The 21,141-nt window shown below is 39.7% G+C and overlaps 1 protein-coding gene across 1 annotated transcript in view; it reads left to right on the forward strand.

The window, feature by feature from the left end:
• Positions 1-14,493, forward strand: part of LOC134541835 (hemicentin-2-like) — a 169,459-nt gene extending 154,966 nt beyond the window's left edge. Inside the window, exons 11-15 of the mRNA XM_063385530.1 lie at positions 1,944-2,270; positions 3,880-3,977; positions 4,020-4,185; positions 7,419-7,540; positions 11,639-14,493. Of these exons, the coding sequence (XP_063241600.1) occupies positions 1,944-2,270; positions 3,880-3,977; positions 4,020-4,185; positions 7,419-7,540; positions 11,639-11,749 (824 nt within the window). The 3' untranslated portion in view covers positions 11,750-14,493. The remainder of the gene's footprint in view (positions 1-1,943; positions 2,271-3,879; positions 3,978-4,019; positions 4,186-7,418; positions 7,541-11,638) is intronic.
• Positions 14,494-21,141: the final 6,648 nt, after the last annotated feature.

The raw sequence follows: 21,141 nt of genomic DNA on the forward strand, positions 1-21,141 counted from the left end.
GCCTCGAGGCCTGCACCAGAACCGACCACCGGATACTACTCACATCCGATCACACCCCACCAGTGGCGTAGCTAGGATTTGTGTATGGGGGGTGTTAAGTAGCATTTCCCCCCCCCCGCATTAAAGCGGGGGGTCCGGGGGTCCTCCCCCGGGAAAATTTGGATTTTAAGGTGTAAAATAGTGCTATTTTAGCAGTTTTCGGTACTTAAATTTAAATATTGTAATGGTAAAAATTTTATTCATTTTAATATGAGATTTGTTTGAATGATGAATAAGAAATTAATTAAAGATTTGGTGCTAAGGAGGGTTTGAACCCCTAAAACCCCCCCTGCCTTCACCCCTGCACCCCACAGCCCTTTAAAATGCGTATTTGGCCAGTTTTTTTTACTTTGCATGACCAGAGAAGCTCGGTCGTGTATCATTTTTTAGTATTTACAAAAAGGTTTTTAACCAGTTGAACAACAGGTTTGAAAAAAATAATTTTCATTTTCAACAAATAAATTTCAGCTGAAAATAGAACAATTATACTGTTAGTTAACAACATAACAATTTTATGTTTATCTACTTATTTTTCAGCCTGAGACCCCACCCCGTGTAAATACATGCTCTCTCACGCTTGAAAGACGAACGTATAGATAGATTTATTTTATCTTGTGACTTTGATGGTTGTCGAAGAAAATTTATTGTATGATGAATACTTTTTTTTTTAATGGATACATACGTACCCGTTAAAGAAATGTATTCATCGTAAGGTTAATTTCTTATACAATCATCGAAGTCACCATATACAAATCTATGTTTGTTTTGATTATTAAAAAAAAAAAATATTTGAATAATGTAAAATACGTGTTTTTGAAAATCGAGATTTAAATTACCACGAATTAAAAAATTCATGGGAATTAATTAAGCGTGAATGATAAGTTTTATGGGTAGGATTTTCTTGTACTGAGACCTGCTGTGTGAATTGAAATTTTGTAGGTAATATTCTCATTTCATTAAGAATATAAGGGTTGCAGTTCATTTGTATAAAATAATGTAACCCTGGTGTGAAATTGCAGTTTTTTATTTTGAAAAGGAATTGTCCGTAGGTAATTTAGTGCGATGAAATGCATTATTTTAAATAAAATTGTAGCCGTAAATAGGCCATATTATGCACGCACAACAAAATAAAAGCTATGTATTACGATAATTTTAGTTTATTCTACTGATAAATTAGACAAATTATTTTGCAAAACTATACAACATATATGAATTTACATAAGGCTCTTAACTTTCAGAGTCAAGGACATTAATTCATAAATAAAACTCACTTTTTAAATATTCACTTATATAAATGTACTACCAAGGAAGAAAACACTATTTAAAAAATCGTGAAATAATTTGTTCAGGTTATTAGTTTATAAGCTGTAATAGCGTTTCAGACTATAATTTTTATATGTTTTGAAGTAACAATATTTAACTTTTTAAATATTTTCATGTCATTATTTTATTATATTTAATATATATATATTATGCACTATTCCCCAATTCATAATTAAATTAATATTAGGTTGTATGGACTTCGTGATGCATACGTAGGGGCATGCAAATTTCGCGAAAAGATTTCGAGACTAGATGAAAGTAAAAACACTATAGCATCGTCTGTGTTTCGTGATTGGGTGAGTTTCTCCCAGGTACATATCGAGAGTTACAACACCAATCACAGTGATTCAGTGCGGAAGCAAAAGCGTCCTGAGTGGCTCGGCCAAATAAGGCAACGACTTCTCTCGCTAGACGGCCGCTAATCACAAGGAAGAAGAAACCACAGGTGCGGGTGTACCACGTTGCAGTCTAATAAGCGTTCGGATCTTTTTCGCGAAAAATGCCTGCCCCTACGCACACGGCACAAGTATCTGAAAAGGTGCACGTGGACGAGATGCGTGATGTGCTTGTGCTCGGCGCAGTGAACCCCAGCCCGCTGCGCAACTGCACCCTGCGCGCCGCCAGCGGCAACCACTCGGCCGACGACCACCTGGAGGTGGACTGCGTGGCGGGCTACGACGGCGGCCTGCCGCAGAGCTTCGTGCTCGAGGCCTACGACCCGGTCACCATGAGCCTGCGCCTCAACCTCTCGGCGAGCGGCCAGCCCTCGTTCCTGCTGCAGCCCGCCGACCTGCTGCCCGCCGACTCGCCCACGCTGCGGCTGCTGCTGTACGCCGCCAACCAGAAGGGCCGCAGCGAGGCCTTCGTGCTCGAGGACGTGGCGCTGGGCGACGCGGAGCGGCGCACAGGTGGGCCTGCCCCTCCTCCACCCGTGAGCCTTCCCCTCCTCCCGTGAGCCTTCCCCTCCTCCCGTGAGCCTTCCCCTCCTCCCGTGAGCCTTCCCCTCCTCCTGTGAGCCATCCCCTCCTCCTCCCGTGAGGCAGACTCTCCTCCCATCTTCCTTCCTCTGCTCCTCCCGTGAGCCTTCCCCTCCTCCTGTGAGCCATCCCCTCCTCCTCCCGTGAGGCAGACTCTCCTCCTCCCATCTTCCTTCCTCTGCTCCTCCCGTGAGCCTTCCCCTCCTCCTGTGAGCCATCCCCTCCTCCTGTGAGCCATCCCCTCCTCCTCCCGTGATCCTTCCCCTCCTCCTGTGAGCCTTCCCCTCCTCCTCCCGTGAGGCAGACTCTCCTCCCATCTTCCTTCCTCTGCTCCTCCCGTGAGCCTTCCCCTCCTCCTGTGAGCCATCCCCTCCTCCTCCCGTGAGGCAGACTCTCCTCCTCCCATCTTCCTTCCTCTGCTCCTCCCGTGAGCCTTCCCCTCCTCCTGTGAGCCATCCCCTCCTCCTGTGAGCCATCCCCTCCTCCTCCCGTGATCCTTCCCCTCCTCCTGTGAGCCTTCCCCTCCTCCTGTGAGCCTTCCCCTCCTCCTGTGAGCCTTCCCCTCCTCCTCCCGTGAGGCAGACTCTCCTCCCATCTTCCTTCCTCTGCTCCTCCCGTGAGCCTTCCCCTCCTCCTGTGAGCCATCCCCTCCTCCTCCCGTGAGGCAGACTCTCCTCCTCCCATCTTCCTTCCTCTGCTCCTCCCGTGAGCCTTCCCCTCCTCCTGTGAGCCATCCCCTCCTCCTGTGAGCCATCCCCTCCTCCTCCCGTGATCCTTCCCCTCCTCCTGTGAGCCTTCCCCTCCTCCTGTGAGCCTTCCCCTCCTCCTGTGAGCCTGCCCTCCTACTCCCGTCAGCCAGCCTGTTTTCCTCCCGTGAGACAACCTCTCTTTCACCGTGAGCCTGCACCTCCTTCTCTTGTGAGCCTGCCCCTCCTTCACCCATGAGATTGCACCTCCTCCTGTGAGCCTACCTCTACTCCTCCCATGAGTCTTCTCCTCCTCCTCCTGTGAGCCTGCCTCTCCTCCTCCTATGAGCCTACCTCTCCTCCCATCTTCCTTCCTCTCCTCCTGTTATTCTGCCACTTCTCCTCTTGTGAGCCTGGTGCTAAATAATCTGTGTTTGTTTCGTTTATTACATTGGAATATTCAACTATGGAGAGAGAGATTTAGCAACCAAAATATGTCATATTGGTTGCAACTTCTTTTTAAGCAATAACTATTTTCTTAAAGTTTAAATATTTTAATTCGTTTTCGTCAAGGCAAATATTACACATTAAGAGTGTTCCAAAGATAAATATAAATCATAAAAATAAATCATAAATAAATCATACATAATATATAATTAATGTATAATTTTGTATGGCCAAAAAACTGATTTTACGAGTATATGAATACAAGATAAAATGAAAGCCCTTTTTAGTATAAAGTACATAAAAAGTCAGTAGGTTAGTTTGTATGGCATAAATTTTCTCCCTGGAATCTTCGGAGCGTGTGTGTTCCGATCTCTGGCCCCGCCACTGACCGGCCCGTGGCGGCGCAGGGCCCTTGTCGGGGGCGGGCGAGGACTTCCCGCTGGCGGCGCTGCTGGCGGGGGCGGCGCTGGCTGCGGCGGCGAGCGCGCTGCTGGCGGCGGCGCTGGCGCTGCGGCGGCGGCGGAGGCGGCGGCGGCCGCCGGGCAAGGCGGAGGCGGCGCCCCTCGACGCGGCGCCCGGCAAGCAGCGGGAGCCGCCGGGGGCCGCGACCACCGTCAGCGTGAGCCACGGCGACCAGCGCTACGTCATGTCGTACATGGTGAAGCCGGCGCCCGAGGACGACTGCAAGCCGGACATCCTCAACCCGTCCACAGGTCGGCGCCGGCGTTCCCCGCTTGAGCTCTGGGTCCGGCGGCCAGGTGGTTCGTAGCCCACTCGGGAGTGAGCCTTACCTTCGAATATATATATACTGTATAGAAGTCGCCAGCCCAGGTTAAAATTTCTAATACGGTTTGAGGTAGTTGGTTAATTCACCGCTGCAATCGCCACCATCTCTAGGGCATCGACTTGCGGTGGTCCCTAGCGGACAAGTGTCGAACTCTTCAAACACCCCTTCCCCCTCCCGTTGAACGACCATGAGCTGCAGTGAATGTTGGGTGGGGGGGGGGGGTGCGGGGGAATGACGGCGGGCGACAGTGCTGCGCTCTAACGTGTAAATAACAACCTAAGACGATACAGGGCGTTACGGCAGCGCACTGCAGCGGTGAAGTTCCCAAGCTGCTCATCATGCGCTCCTGAAAAACGTAGAGTAAATCCTATCCACTCGTGACTTCTATACAGTATATATATTCAAAGGCCTTACTCCTGTCGCTTGTGAGCTTGCCGGCTCTACACGGTTAGAAATGACAATAAACTTACGGACTTTTCAACGAAGTATTTACCTCAAACAAACAAACAAACAAAGAGTTCTTCGTAATTTCATGTAACGGTATATTTGTAGAAACTGCGCCGTGTTAACACTTCCAAATTCGGTGCCGTGATTGCGTTGGAGGGGGTTCGGAAGAAATAGGAGTGTCCTTTTATAGTAGTCTTGACAAGTTTTGAAGTTTTGCTGGTATTACCAAGATTATTCATTTGGAATCATGCTCACTCAAAGAAAGTGAACTTAGTACCCGCAAATTTAGAAAGATAACGATAAACATACGAAGATCCCTGGATTATTTATTTGTACTCAGCGTTTTTCGTAAATTCAAGGTGAAATTTTCTAACAGTGTAGAATCCGAGGCAGAATCAAACCGGATGATTTGAAGATACCTCTTCTTAGCACCAAGGCAACTCACTACCTTAGTACTTCAAATAAAATAAGTGATGTTATGTTAGAGTCTGTTTTTTTTTTATGATTTAGAAAATTGGTGCTGGTGAATTCATACATCAACTCTCTTAAATTACTTTCAATTACATTTTTTTGTAGATAAGAATACAAACTGCTGTAGAAAGTAACACTTAATCCAACTCACTTAAACAACTGTTATTTCTAAGAAATTAAAATAAGTCGTTTCTGTTAAAACTAGGGATTAAAAATATAACCTGTTATAGAGTATAAGAATGTATATTATAACGATCTGAATTTAATGTCAACTTTTTTTTGGGCCGAGATGGCATATCATTTTAAAGAGTCTGGAAATATATAGCAAAAGCACGGCTATAAATATTGAGATATCAAGGCCGTGACCGATTTCAAGTAGACAGTTATGTGATTGCGACCTGGCCTACTTTACTCGCCCTAGCGAGGTCTGGTATAATCCGGACATGTGCAGTGCTTGGCTTCCACAAACGGATTATCCAACTAAATAATTTTTTTCCCTTCATTTTTTATAAATAAATTTAGTCCCAACAAATATTTTCAGATAAAATAAGTATTTGTGTATACTTATATACTGATACAATAATTAACAGCATCTTACATTAACATTCAACCTTTGTCTCGTATATTACGGTCAGTATGTATGTGAATATATTAGTCGAAATTTCCTTATAGTTTTGTTTAGAATTATTTTTATTTAATTGGATATTCCTAGTAAAATATAAATGTTCTATCAAATAAAACCTACAAACGTATCCCAAAAAATGCGACGTTTCTTTACTGGCAAGTAGGAGAGAAGTGTAGTTGCATATCTGTATTCATCACTTCAGTAAGGGCAGCCCTCGTGATTTCTCCTCCGGGAACAAGTACGTATAAATAAATACTTTTCAGGCGAATTCGGGCACGGCCTAACGCCAGGTTTATAAGGGGCGACTGAAATTCTGCCCCTTGGAAGGGCAGCCATTCAGGATTTTTCTGGCAATTGTTTGTTTGTACAGCGACTGGAAGGGCAGCCCATCCAATTTCTGAAAACTTGTTTCTTTAAGTGTTTGAATAATCCTGAAAACTTGCCCCTTGGAAGGGCAGCCCATCAGGATTTTTCTGATAGTGGTGTTTTTGAAAGGTTGTTTGAATTGTTGCCCCTTGGAAGGGCAACCCTTCAGGATTTTTCTGACAGTGGTTAGTTTGTAAAGTGACCTAACCTAACCTAACCTAACCTAACCTAACCTAAACTAAACTAACCACTGTCAGAAAAATCCTGAAGGGCTGCCCATCCAAGGGGCAACATTTCAGACAACCTTTCAAAAACACCACTGTCAGAAAAATCCTGAAGGGCTGCCCTTCCAAGGGGCAACAATTCAGCTCCCCCGTTTATAAACTACGAAAGAACGCACGAGACGCAAGAAGTTCAATAACGACGTTTTGAAGTAGGGCCTACTCGTTTGTAAACTACGCAATGCAAGCATCGCCAAAAATTTCAACTTCGTGCATTTCGGCTTTCGTTTCCGCCTTTCGTATTTGAAGTGGAATGTTTTTCGAAAACTTTATTAATAAGACGCATATGTTATGTGCACAGGCGGCCACGATATTGTTTTATTATATACATGACGTTCTCAGTTTTTAAACATTCGCACGGTGAAGGAGAGTGGCACTGTTAGATAAAATTATTGAACGATTTAATTTTTTCATGATAAACATGAATTATAAAAAGAAGCCCAGGAATGAATTAGGTTTTCTACAGTTTTATAGTTTCAAGCTGTAGGGTCTTGCGACCTTCCGAGCTGTACGAACGACAGCGATGATCTCAAGCGCGGCTCCAGAAGCGGGGGGCGGTGGGGGCGATAGCCCCTCCCGAGACCAATTTTATTGATTAGTGTGTATTCATGTTTACTTAGATATTTAATTTCGTATGTTAAACTTCTATCTCATCAAAAGTTGCATGGAGCTACTAAGGTTGTGTATTTGAAACCTGTAATTTGTAAATAATAATTCCAAGGCCAATATCTGACCACTTTCATTTTTTTTTTTGCAACCGCGACCTTTCTTTGTGCGATAACCCCCTCCCGAAAAGTCATCCTGAAGCCGCCGTTGGATGATGTTTTGAACGTGTGGCGTCGTTGCGTCGTTGCGGTTCATGAGCCCGGCCCAGGTGGTGATGGTGTCGGCGGAGGAAGGGAAGGGGGTCGCCGCGTGACGCCGTGTGACGCCGTGTGACGCCGTGTGACGCCGTGTGACGGCCCGCAGGTTCCGACGGCCTGGCCTCGGAGCGCGTCGCCCGAGCCGGCAGCCCCAAGCCCGGGTCCCCGGACTCCAGACGGGACGCGGCCGAGACGGACAGCTGGCAGTCCCCGGCGCCGGCCCCTCAGGTTGGCACACCACTCGAGCAGGGCCGGAGCCAGAGGGGTCCGATCGGGTCGTTATCACGACGCCGAAATACCACAACGCCGGATGCCAAATTGACCGCAACGCCGACAGCTAGAAAACTGCTGCGTACCACAACGCCGAAATACAGTAACGCCGAAATACAGTAACGCCGAAAAATGTTGTGACAGTCCTGCAATGACATTTTTCGGCGTTAATGTATTTCGGCGTTGTGGTACACAGCAATTTTCTAGCTGTCGGCTTTGTAGTCAATTTGGCATTCGGCGTTATGGTTTTCGGCGTTATTGTACGTTCGGCGTTGTGGTGCGTCCCCGGTCCGGTCCCCTCCCTCCCTCCCGGAAAAACAAACAAGCTAATACAGAATTTAAAAAAAAGCAATTAAGGTTATTAATAAGGTTACAAAGATATCATTTTGAAAATATTATTGTAATCCATAGTGGGAAACAACAGTGTATTACAGTGTATCCATATTTCAGCCCTCACACACAGAAACAGCAGGAATCACGTTTCCAAGAACAGTCTATGTTTCACGCCAGATTGCACATGTGTAACTGTAAGTATGTCTTTCATGCAAACTTTATTTAATAACACACACAGACTGACACACACACACACACACACACACACACACACACATACATATATATATATATATATATATATATATATATATATATATATATATATATATATAGACACACATTGTCTTAACGAATTCATCAACCGATGAACTTAAGAACAAAGTTTATGATCAAAATATAATATGTCCAATTTTCTTTTCTCAAGGTAAATCATTGCTAAAAAATGTTATCTGTAAAGTTTGTAGTACTAAAAGTCTACTAATCCCTGGGATTTTAGTGTGAGAAACAATAATCTTTTAAAATTCCATTATAAAGAAAACTTACTCGTAAATTGTGATATAAACGTTATACTGGACACCTTCCTTCACAAAATCCTGGCTACGACCCTGGTTCTAGAAACATAGTGTTCGACAGTCTAGTTAAAACGAGTACAATTGCAGCCACTTGCAATATTCTCACACAGAGAATAAATGACCTCTTTCAGTATTGCTCATTTATAAATTCTCCTGTGGAAATAAATGTGGTTCATAATCTGTGTTATTGCTCTCTTCACGGGCTGTGTCTCTTTATTGACAAATGCTTCAAGGAACATTCACACTTTGACAGCTGAATATTGTGGCAAAATAAAAAAAATACTAGCACAAGTTGATGTAGCTTCAGACTAACTAATAATGTACAAAACATTTTGTTATTTTTAAAAGAATATCCAGCTGTCAAAGTCTGAATGTTCACTGAACCACTTCTCAAAGTCTGAATGTTCACTGAACCACTTGTCAAAGTCTGAATGTTCACTTAACCACCTGTCAAAGTCTGAATGTTCACTGAACCACTTGTAAAAGTCTGAATGTTCACTGAACCACTTGTCAAAGTCTGAATGTTCATTTACCACTTGTCAAAATAAATATATTTTGAACGGGGTGAACATTTGAGTACTCGAACCCACTCAGATGTGCTACTGAACAGGTGGTTGTGTGTGCTCTTCCAACCTCTTGAAGTCCCTTAGAATATCATACCACTGGCCAATACTTTCTGAACTGAAAGTGAGAAAGCTAATAAATTAACGTTTGTCGTTGGTTAGGTAACTTATAAAGATGTCAAATAGTCATTAACATTACAATAAAGGAATATTCCCAAAATAAACTAAGCCAAAATTGTGCAATTAGTGATGTAAAAGCTTTAAATTGTTGCAAAATTATTTCCTTATAAATCTTTTAATTAAAAAATACTTTTCGTGTATCTTTAAACTACTTCGTACTATTATCCGGTGGTATGCATTTTTTTTTCTGTATAACAGTAGACACCACTAAGTTTCAACAGTTATTAGGTTATAATAAATTGAATTGTTTATGATTTTAAATTGGTCTTTATAAAGGCATAATTCATAATTTAATGGAATACCATAATGTATAAGCCATTGCTTCTAATAAATATTTTTCTTTTGAATTAGTTAAAGTTTCTTATATCTTTATTGTTTTAAGAACGACCTCTTCTGTTTAACTATTATCATCACTCTCCCAACGGAACTCAGAAAATCGGCAAGCATTCAGTATCATGTATCCAAGTTTATCGTTTTAATCTTTATTGCATGGTTCTGTCGTATATAGTACGTCGAAAGAACGTGGACATAACAAAAACAATCTTGTGGAAATTTTTTTCATTCGTATGCATTTTTCAATCATAATTCATTGTTTTATCACAAGCTTTTGTTATGTCCACGATCTTTCTACGTACCAGATTAAACAACAAGCACCATGTACCACAGGATCAATGTACACAGGCTCACACCATCAGATTCAAGGGGTAAACTTGGATACGCGAAAATATTTTCATGGTCGCCCTGTTTAAAATGTAAATGGCAAATCATATTTATTGGGGGGGAAATATACGCATAAATTCCAAATGGTGCTCTTTCTGAACATGGAGTCTAGTTCACACAGTCGACGGCCAAGCGATGTGGCAGGTTGTCGCCGATTGCAGGCAGATACAACCAGCCGTCACCCTTCCTCTTCCAGTTCCCTCCTACGTCATAACACTTTTACAATTTCAAGCTTATTCATCATCAGTTTTTAAAACATCACATTATGCAACTTAATACTAAGGATTTTTTTTCAAATATGTAGGTTGTTTAACCTTTTTTTTAAAATTTAAATTAAATAAATGTTTGTTACATGTAAATACTGTAATAGAACATGATTTATAATTAGAGACCTGAAAAATTCGCGAGTTCATTTCGTGCTATGCTAAAAATGCAAATAATTATACCTTAGTGCGGCTTCTGCCATTGGTTCACCGTTAATCTGGAGGACTGAGGGCCATAATTAGAGACCCTCACTCATAGAAGTGTCGAATCACAGGTTACACAGTCGAGACGACTCACAAGTCAGCAGCCAATGCACAGTTGGCATTTGCCCGAGTGTGTAGAGGATATTGGAGTCTATCCTGAAGTTCATTTGAACCCGCGAATTTTTTCCTGTCTCTACTTATAATATACTGTTAACTGAGTTTTAAGTATATTTCTGAAGTATTTGGCATTATATATTTTCAAGCTCACGTGTCCCCTGGACATGTATTTTTTTTTTTTTTTTTGAAAATGATTCATTGCAGTACGTTAAAAATCAGGGGCGCAACAACAGGGGTGGGGGGGCAAGGGTATTTTGCCTCCCCTCTGAAACCTTGAAGTGGGGGCAAACGGGGGCAAATAAAGTGCTGTGTAATCAATTTTTAGATAATAAAACTGCTTAAATAGCACCATTTTCCACCTTGAAATAAAAAATTTTCCCGGGGGAGGGACCCCCCCCCCCAGCCCCTGCTTCAATAGGGGGGGATCGATGATTCTTTATAAAAAAGGTATATTGCCCCCGCCCCCCTCCCCTTTTGGAAATTTAGTTGTTACGCCTCTGTTAAAAATAAATTCTTGTTTCCCCCGTCCCTCGACATTGTTGTCCTGCAGGGACGTCGGAACGTTTTCATGAGTTGGGGGGGGGGGGGGGGCGAAAAGATGTATCACACCTACCTCAGTCCTAGAGCGGGAGGTCGGTCTCCCCCCCCCCTCCCCGGAAAAATTTGGAATTTTAAATGCAAAATTGTGCTATTTAATGAGTTTCCGAACCAAAATATTAAATATACCATTCCCAGAATTTGATGACGTAGTATGTATTAAATACTACTCTGACAGTAGATGTAGTACAATTTAAATAAAATACCATCTAGGAATTTGCAATCATTTTACAGTATATTGACAATCATAAATTTGATTTTCTAATCAATGTGATCACCAATGCAACGTTTGTAACTACTGGTTGAGAAAAATACTACTAGGACCAAACATTTATTCTGGGAAAAGGAGGGGGGCGAAATGCTACTCTCTCTCCCCCCCCCCCCCACCACCATGCATAACAGCACGGGGGCGACTCGCCCCTGCTGCCCCCCCCCCCCCTGTTCCGACGTCCCTGATGTCCCGTGTCCCTCGCGCGCTGTGTGAGCGGGGCCCGACTGCTTCAGCGCCCGGCGGAGGACGGCCCAGCAGACTGCCTGCCGCAGAGGCCCGGCGCCCCCAACGGCGGCCTACACTTCAACGCCAGCGTGATCCCGGGCCCGGAGAGCTGCGTATGAGGCCGCGGGTCGCGCGCTGCGGTCCGCCGACGCCGCAGCTCATCGGAAGAAGAAAAAAGCCCTTGTTCGCGTTTCATTTCGCTGTCTTCATTTGTCTTTTGCTTCGGGAAGAAACTGGTGGTGGATGATTTCACGAGGGGTCATCTCCAGGGGTAGACTGGCCTGAGTAAAAAAAAATAATAATAATAATAATGTGGACACGTTCAAACTGGACGCCAAATCGAGCAAAGCCTCTGGGGGTGTATCGTTTGCACTCCCACGGACGTGTCGTTTTTTTGTCTCCCGAGAGTTCACGGGCTGATGGTCTTCAAGTGAGGACACGTGTATTACTGTGGGTCGGTCCACCCCTGGTCGTGTCAGGTCTCGTGGCAGCGGCAAGGTTCCAGACACGCATCTCTGATGATGTTTGTGGGAAAAAAAATTCCAATGTTACGGTTTAAGCAACCGTGCGTTTATGAAATGTTTGTTGAAACTATGTGTGTTGAATCAACGAAATATTTTTTGGCCTTTCTCGCTGGTGGATTATTTTCTCAGTATTTGCTGTGTTTGCACGATTGGCTTAGTTGTGTACTTCACTTGATTCCGTGCCGCAGTAAAATTTTTTGAGAAATATTTTTTTTTGGGAGGGTCCCCTAATACCCCTTTCTTACTTTCTACCCCCTTATAATTTTCAGCTGTATAAATTCTAGTTGTACGAATTCTTCAGTCTATTAGGAAAACTCACAACTTCCCCTTTGCAAGCGGCTCTTCTTTTATCAGTTTAGCCACATTCTAAATGTGCCAACCTTGTTTAAATTCAGCATGTAGACTTGTCTTTATAAATTTGAGTCTGATATGTCAAGGTTTTGGGAATGTTTAGAACACAAACGAACTCTTTTTTTTCTTCAAACCCATGGACTTAAAGTCTATGGCACAATTGGTGGTTGGTGTTGCTGTTAGCAGTTAGTGTTGGTTAAACGTGAAGTCTAGAAAAACTTATGGAGGAAGTCTGATGATAGCTGATGGATGATGGTCGATGGTTGGATCCAAAGTTTTGGTTTTGGCGCAAGTGAAATATATTTCAATTGTATTATCAACCACGCCAACCAAATGTGTATTGTCCAATTATAAAGTTTGAGTTACCTAACAAAAAAACATTGTATGGGTTTTCCAGCCATATTTTTAAATAGGTTATGTTTTCAGTTAAACATGTAACTCAACGAAATACTAATCTATGTTTTAAAAATTCAATGTTTTGTTGCTTATTTTCATTGCATTCATTAAAAATATTATGTTTACGAACATAACCAGAACATTCATTTAATGTTTTCCAACACAAAAATCTAATTTTTCCTTGACACGCTTCACACACCAACTAAAATTTGCCAGCACCATCCATCTGTGTGATAGGGTTTAAAGTGATGTTCTAACAATACAGTACATGATCATGCACATCAGAGCATCTTCATGAACTCCAGACAATTTCAATGCCTTTTCAGTCTGGCACTAAATGCTTCCAGTTATAAACTAAAATTTTATATGAGCAAGTAATCTACCTACTGTTTCTTTTGTATATTTGCGGAATTAATTATTACGCAAGCATCTTATAGCATTCCTAACTTAGCCTCCTTCTTAGAATTAAATACACTCATTGCTACACCCCTGTTACCGATAGCTACAATTCTCTTTAAAGTACTCAAGTGGGTATTTTAAAATTATGGCGGTTTTGTTTACATGTTTAACGAATGTCAGGTATTGAAGTAATAGAGGTTGTCCATACAGCACATATTTCTTTGAAAAAAAATTTTTTTTTTCATTTTCCCTAAATTATGTTAAAATAAATAAATTGGCCTATTAACAGTTTGTGTTCTATTTTAACTATACACATTAAAGAACTATATTAATGGTCGTTCACCCTATATTACACATGTATGATTGATGGTAGCCTACATAGCAGTAACTTTATAATTTTTTTCTCACTTGCAGAGGCAATGTAGGTACTGGTGCATCATAAAATATTTCATGCTATTTTTAATTTACAAAAGTGATAATATTAATAGCTTCGGGGCCCTTCCATCATTCCTCGCCATTTTTTTCTCTTCCTCCATATTAATCATTTCTGAAACTGACAGACATTTTTCGATGAAGAGAGTTTATCGAATGAATATTCATATAGGGTGTCTATCTGTTGAAGAAGGATTCAGGATAATTCAAGATGGTTTGATCTCTTTTTACTTTCAGTAGACCAAAGATTTTTCCAAAGAGGTGTGTTTATATGTGGCAATTTTTCGCATAGTGCTCTGATTATATAATATATGTTTTTGTACAGCAGTGTTTTTGTTTTGTTTGGAAAACCTATTTATTGCTTCAGGTCGCCAAAGAGACTTGGGAAGACCTCATTCAAGAATTTGGAAGATTCAAAATCTGTAAGAATCCCCATGCTAAAATTGTGCAAGGTTGTTTTTCTTCTGTCGAACACTGCTCAAGAGATGTTGTGCATTGTAAACCTCAATTTGCTTTGAAATGTTTGTAATGGCCACAACTTAACAAACCAAATCAAACACACATTTTGGCTTGCCAAATGCTTCCTTCCAATTTTAAGAATGGCAAACCTGTAACATCGCACTTGCTAATTTTTCGGGAAATAACCGGAAAAAAAATTTGATTGATACCTGCCATATTGGTAGATTTAAGACTAAATAAAAGTTTGTATGTGTGTCAATGTGTTCAAATTGTGTGAAAATAAAAATAAAAGCCGAATATAATATCATGTATTCATTTCCATCACTAAAAAAAGATTACTGTCGTGTTAACTTGTTTAATGCAAGGTAACTATATGTTTTGTATACACGAGTGTAAACTATGCTGTGAATAAAAACTATGAAAATGGAGTTGACCGTAGCCAAGCCTGTGGACGATCTTCTCTTCAGTGGATTCAGAATCGGAGCCAGGATTTATTCTTGGGTAGAAGGGGGAGATTTTTAATTTTTGGGGTTGTCCTGAAATGTACCTTATTCAAACTATTGTAAAATTCCATTCTTGACTTATTTTAAAATTTCACGAAATTTTTTTAAAAATCGAATTAAATAACTTTTAAAGATTTTCATAAAATATCGGCAATCGCCAAAACACTTGTCCCTCATTTTTTTTTTTAGCGCGTGGAAAGAATGTCAAGATTATTAAGGTTCAAATTTACTGACATTTCTCCTGAAAGTCTTACTGATGCCATACAACGCATCACACACAGCACACTACGTTTCTGATACTTTTCAAAGAATTACCTTAAAACATGATAGATATAACCTTTGGGTTGTATCAGATATCTGAACTATTTTTAAACTCTAAATCAGCAGCATTTTTCTGGTAACTCCCGATCATTTTTGGATCTTTTCTATCATGTGTATTTCCCTTGGGAGCGTTCAAGTATTACGTAACGAATTTGGGGGGGAGGGGGGGTCTTGTAAAACTTTACGATGCGTTACGCGTCACGTCACATTGTTTTTTTTTTTTTTTTTTTAACCCTTCAGAACGGTCGCGTAGAGACAGATTCTTTCACGCATTTTTTACAACTTTTTTTTTCTCAAAATTTTAAATGGCATGATAGCTTAAATTTTTTTTTACCTTCACAAAATTGCTTCTGCTTGCTTTACAGGATTAGTGAATATTGTTTTTTTTTAACTCCAAACGTAAATGAATATATATATATATATATCAACAGCTGTGATAGTTTTTCTCGTCACTCCAGTAAAGTAGTTAAAACAAAAAATACCGCTATTCGGATGGCTTCGTTATACTTCGGTTGTCAACGTAGACTCCAATCGCTATATTAGAAATTATATAGGTATTGATATTCAAAATAAACTGTTTTCTATGTGTGAGATTTTCTCTCATCACAACAGTAATGTTGTAGTACGAAAGATGATTGGTCTGAAAGGTTAATAAAAAAACTAGTGAATTAAAATCTCCCAAGTTGGCAACCCTTTTCGTTTATTTTTTATGGAGGATTCCCGATTGAATTGTTTGTATTTTGTTCTCCCAAGATGGCAACCCTTTTCGTTTATGTGCTCCAAGCACTCGACCGACTGTATGAAAATTGACAACTACGATGTTTCGGCGGAATATAGAAACCCTGAAGATAGCTTGCAGGATCCATCAGACCCTAATATGGCGTGGTATAGAGCTCACGTCCGTGAATCGCAATATTTCTTGCAAGTTATTTAATGCGCGGATGAATCCTGCTGTTCCCGCTTGAGGAGTGCATTAAAATCTGTCTTTCCAGAAACTTTCCTGCCGCCACCCTGCCCAATCCTTCAAACCGCAAACAAGTTCGTGGTACCTAGTCAGATAGACAGAGGATCATGCAAGTTTTCGCCACTTCTTGTGAGGTTGTCTGTTGATCTGTCGCCTCCTCTAGAAGGGTTTAAGCAGATGCCTTACGATTTATTTTGCCCATCAGTACAATCCGACCTAAAGAACCGAGTATGTTCAACCTGTGGGTTTTTTTTTACATCCCACAAGAGTGTGCAAATGCACAATCGTTACATGCATGGCAAGACTGCCCAAGACCTTCGTGAAAGTCGAGTACGGCCACAGCGACTTGCTGCAAGAAGGGCAAATGAGCTTCTCTGCATTGTGCGTCGCTGTGAAACATCGTCTGAGGATGCCGATTGGCTCGACGAAGACGAAGTTGATGCAAGCGGGTTAACAATTCCGGATCCCTCTTTGTCTGCTCTCCGGATGCCAGTAATGAAAGAATCTGAGTTGCTGGCAAACCCATAGACAGAGGAGCAGTAAAACTCCAATTGAATTGTTTTTTTTTTACAATCTACTTATTTTAATTATGGCTAATTTTATTTTAAATGTTTTTCGTTTTCGTTCCATCGTATTCTTAAATACGATTATATTTTGACAAATATATTTTATTTCAGTTAGTTTTATGTTTGTAATTGCATTGCCAAAGGTAAAAATAATTATTAGAAATAAAATTTGTTATTTAATTTTAATAGCTTTATTAGTAAAACGCTAAAATAGGAGAATGCATGAGAAGAACAATGGCGGATAAAGCAAAAAGTGTGTAAGGACAGAGCCAAGTCAGGAAAACGACGTAATTAAATGTATGATTGCTAAATGTATGATTGAGTAGTAAAAATTTATTAGGGAAAAAAAAACATTAGAAAGCGCTTGCTTTTAAAAACAAGACATTTCAAATGTTAATAAATAACATTAACGCGATTAAAACAATAACAAAGGTATTTTAGTGACTTATTCCGGTACGTTACGCCACATAATTGTGACTTTTAGGTAAAAATGGTCAGTTGGGGTTACGTAACGTTTTACTAGTGGGGAGGGGGGGTACAGAAAAACGTTACGGCGCGTTACATGGGGGGGGGGGGGGGTCAAAAATATCAAAAAATTGCGTTACGTAATACTTGAACGCTCCCCTTCCCAGAGTTAATGTTCGCAAGTATTGGAGACTGTAGCCTATGTTGACACACAAATATACTTTCTGTCACCCAACAATGATAATGCAACAGAAAATAATTGAACTTGTTGATTGAAGCAGTGGATGATTTTAATAGGAGACGTCATCTCGGCTTAAACAGTTTGTTTGCAATAACACTTTTCTATTGTTTGATATTAACAGCATTTGGCTTCATTAAGGCATATTCATTTCAACAATTTAATTTTCCCTTGTTGAAATTTTGTAATGTTTCTGCGACCAAAATATTACAGTAGTCTATTTGGATTTATTTCGAAGTTGAATCGTGGTGAGTATATTCAATTTGTTGTTTTTGTGGGCATGTTGTTAAATAACCAACTTTTATACATGATCAATCCGTTAGCTAATAGAAAACACCATTTTTCTCCTCACGAGCGTTCCACCACGGAGATGGCCGATTGGCTGGTGGAGCTCCCGAATAATTTTCTATTGTCCAGTTAAATTTCAGAAGCTATTTTTTATTCCACCATTTGAAAAGCAATTTTGTTTCCCCCATTTTAAATTCCACAAAATTCTATATAATGCTGGATACCACTATACAAGTTCAAATGATTAAAATTTTTCACATTGAATCTTGTATTTTTAGTAATATGGGTAGTATTGTGTAAAAATAACACTACGATTCACATACTAGCTACCTAGATGGCTCTATGAAAACTCAAAATTACTACTGTTACATGTGTGTAGATAAACAACCTCACGACATATATTGAGTTTACTTTCTTTGGGCATAGGCTCACAAATTTCACGACGAACTACACTATTGTAACACTACCTAGCGCATTTAGTTTATTTTTACCACTTCCATAGTGATGACCTTTGTTTAGACAACCCACACAGCGCGCGAACGTGCTGCTATCTAGCAGAGGGTTAGGGTACTCATTGTGTAGTTACACTTAATCTCGGCAGATAGCGACGCTGACGCGCATGCATAGACAATCCGTGAAACAGTTATGACGAAAAAATATATCGTTGTGTACAACTTTTCAACAGAAAAATTTAGTAAGTTACGAGAATTTATAAAACAAACATATATATATTTTTTGACACTATCCTGAAATTGAGAGTTATCACATGATCCATAAAGTACTTTTTTTTTTTTATCATGTATAGGGTCCCAAGAGAGAATACGTATAACATTAAAATTAATATTTACAGGGACTAGATAAGTAATAATATCATTGAAGCTTAGTTATGTGCATTTCCAAATACCAATATAAAAATAAAAGGTGTGCTTGTTTTGTTTGTTTAGAGTTATGTGTAGTGTAAAATTATAAGCTTTCATGCCTATTTATGAGCTATATATATCATATTTGTTTATAAATAAAAAAATGATGGCAATTTAGTAATCAACTAAACTGAAACCATGCCAACAATAAGTTTACGTTATTCGTAACAAAATGATTAATTACCATGTAAAATCATTGGGGTTTTATCATAATTTGATATTTTTAAGAACGTTTACAATTGTAAATATATTATTAATATAAGGTTTTACAATCTCGGAACAGTGGAGAGTCCAGCTTCGAATTTGGGGAAGGAGGGAAAACAATCCCTTTAAATGAGGACTGAATAATTTTGAAATATAATAGCCCCTTTAAAAGGTATATTTAAAGCATTTTTACACTTTGAAAAAAAAAACATATTAGTGTTCCTAAATCAGGAGTGAATATGAATTAGTGAGGCGGGATGATAAGTAGGTACCTATTAAAGTTGTAACTCCCTTGAGTGCCTTCAAGATACTGTACCAGATATTTAATGCCTAAAAATTAATCTGAAAATACGCGTTTTAACGATTTGCACACTTCTAAATTTAAATACAGTTTAAAAAATACCTTTCAGCACATTCTACAGGCGCAGGTATATTTCTAAGTAGGTACCTATTTCTTCTGTAATATTCTGAACATTTCTAAAACATTCAAGAAACTTCAATACTAATCCAGAAACGTCAGGAATATTTTTATAACTTGATGTTACATAATATCTAATACGTTCTCCAATATTCTAAAATGATCTAGTAAACATTTTCTCTTCTACGTTTCGAATATTTTTAATTCAAGATATCCAGCAGTAAATAACTTAGAAATAAATTCATACTTTGCCTACTAAGATAGTTATGGATTATTTTGATATTCAAACACTATATTCAACCCTTGCATTAATAAATGGTGTTATAAAGGATGGTTTTGGACCAGGGTTTAAGATAATATTTAGAAGGTTTACAATGACTTTGAACTAATTTGATAGTGCACATAGTAAAATAAATTTAGAAGTTATTTTATTTGAAACCCTATTTTATTAACCCCTTTCAGTAATAGTTCGTCTCATCAAAAATTGTTTCTGCCAAAATTTTTAGATAATAATTATAATTTTGACAAAAATCATAACATATTTGATAGAATACCTAATTAAGGAGAAATTATTTTTCGCGTCCTTCAACCCTAGTTATTTCCACCTCTTTCAGTAATGGTTGATCGTATCAAAATTATTGAAGACGGTTGTTTTATATAATATTTAGAACGTTAAAAATATAAGACAGGATTTGATAGTGAACCTATGTCTAATGTCAGTATTCTCAAAGTTGTCATTCTGACAAAAAATAATAATAATTCAATGCTAAACACTAATTATTATTTTAAACGAGAGAAACTATATGTAACAGTCAGACTATGCTCAAAAGAGCAAAAAAAAAATTAAATGCTATAAAAAATGTTGACAAAAACAATTGAAACCAATATGACGTCTTTCAATTAAGACTCCTTAGAAATAATAAAAAAAATAGTATTTTCATATCTTGATGAAATAAAATGTATTTCAAAAATTTTCATTATAAATTTTCATTTACAAAATACAATTTTAATAAACTGTTATTGGATTACAATGTTAAGGCTAAAACGCTTTCTGGTGTATACCTGGCAACACAGCACATCGAAACAAAGGTCAGCGCTAATGGCAGAAATCCTGCATTGGAAAGAGAAAGTAGATGCCCATTTAAATGCTCACTGCAATCTAAGGATGAGGCGCGCTGTACGTTTGAACTCTTTGTGGGTAGATCGAGTCGTCTGTTCGTAGCAGAGTCGCAGCGAAATTATTTACCGCTGCAGAAGCGCTGCGCTGCGGCAGACAGCTGAATTACTTGGCCCGCTGTACGCCTCCCTTGACTTTCCTGGCGAGAAAAACGCGCATTTTTAATTTTCGCGCGTGCGTCACACAGTGCCCAGTGACAGGCAAAGGGTGCTGTGTACTTACATTTTGGAAATGCCAGTTCACGGAACTAACGGACACGCATCTGGTGTGTGGTTCGCTTAAAGGTGGTGGAAGTATTGCCTACTTACAAGGATTTTATCACTGCAGTGAAACTTTTGCATGCGTGGATTACAGAAGCGGTGCGTGCTAGGCAGTTGAAACAAGAGCGTTGTTGTTGCTGTTGTTGTTGTTGTTGTTGTTGTTGTTGTTGTGGGTTAGGTCATTAAACGTTAATAAAACTGCATCAAAAATCCGGCAAAAACGTTGCTTGCAATAAGAGAGTGCCAATCCACATTATTTCAATGAATGGGAAGTATATTAATGGACAATGGTTGTTTGAGCTAGAACTCCGCAGCATAAAACACTATTCTCGGAATAATAGTTTAATTTTTAATCATGTCCGTATATATTAGTTGATATTTATAGATTTTTTTTAGACAGTGGGAGCTTATTAAAAATTAAGGAACGATAAAAGTGACTGCTTAGTCGACTTTACGTTTATCTGCAGTTCGAAGCCTTCCATCTCTTAGGCAAACTCGTCCGGTCTCTCAAGTTGAGCGACACCAGGATAGCGCGTCTCTTTCGGTGTCTCCCTCTCTCTCTCTCTCTCTCTCTCTCTCTCTCTCTCTCTCTCTCTCTCTCTCTCTCTCTCTCTCTCCCAGCGGAG

The sequence above is a fragment of the Bacillus rossius genome (genome assembly GCF_032445375.1).
Source record: "Bacillus rossius redtenbacheri isolate Brsri chromosome 4 unlocalized genomic scaffold, Brsri_v3 Brsri_v3_scf4_2, whole genome shotgun sequence".
NCBI lineage: Eukaryota > Metazoa > Arthropoda > Insecta > Phasmatodea > Bacillidae > Bacillus > Bacillus rossius.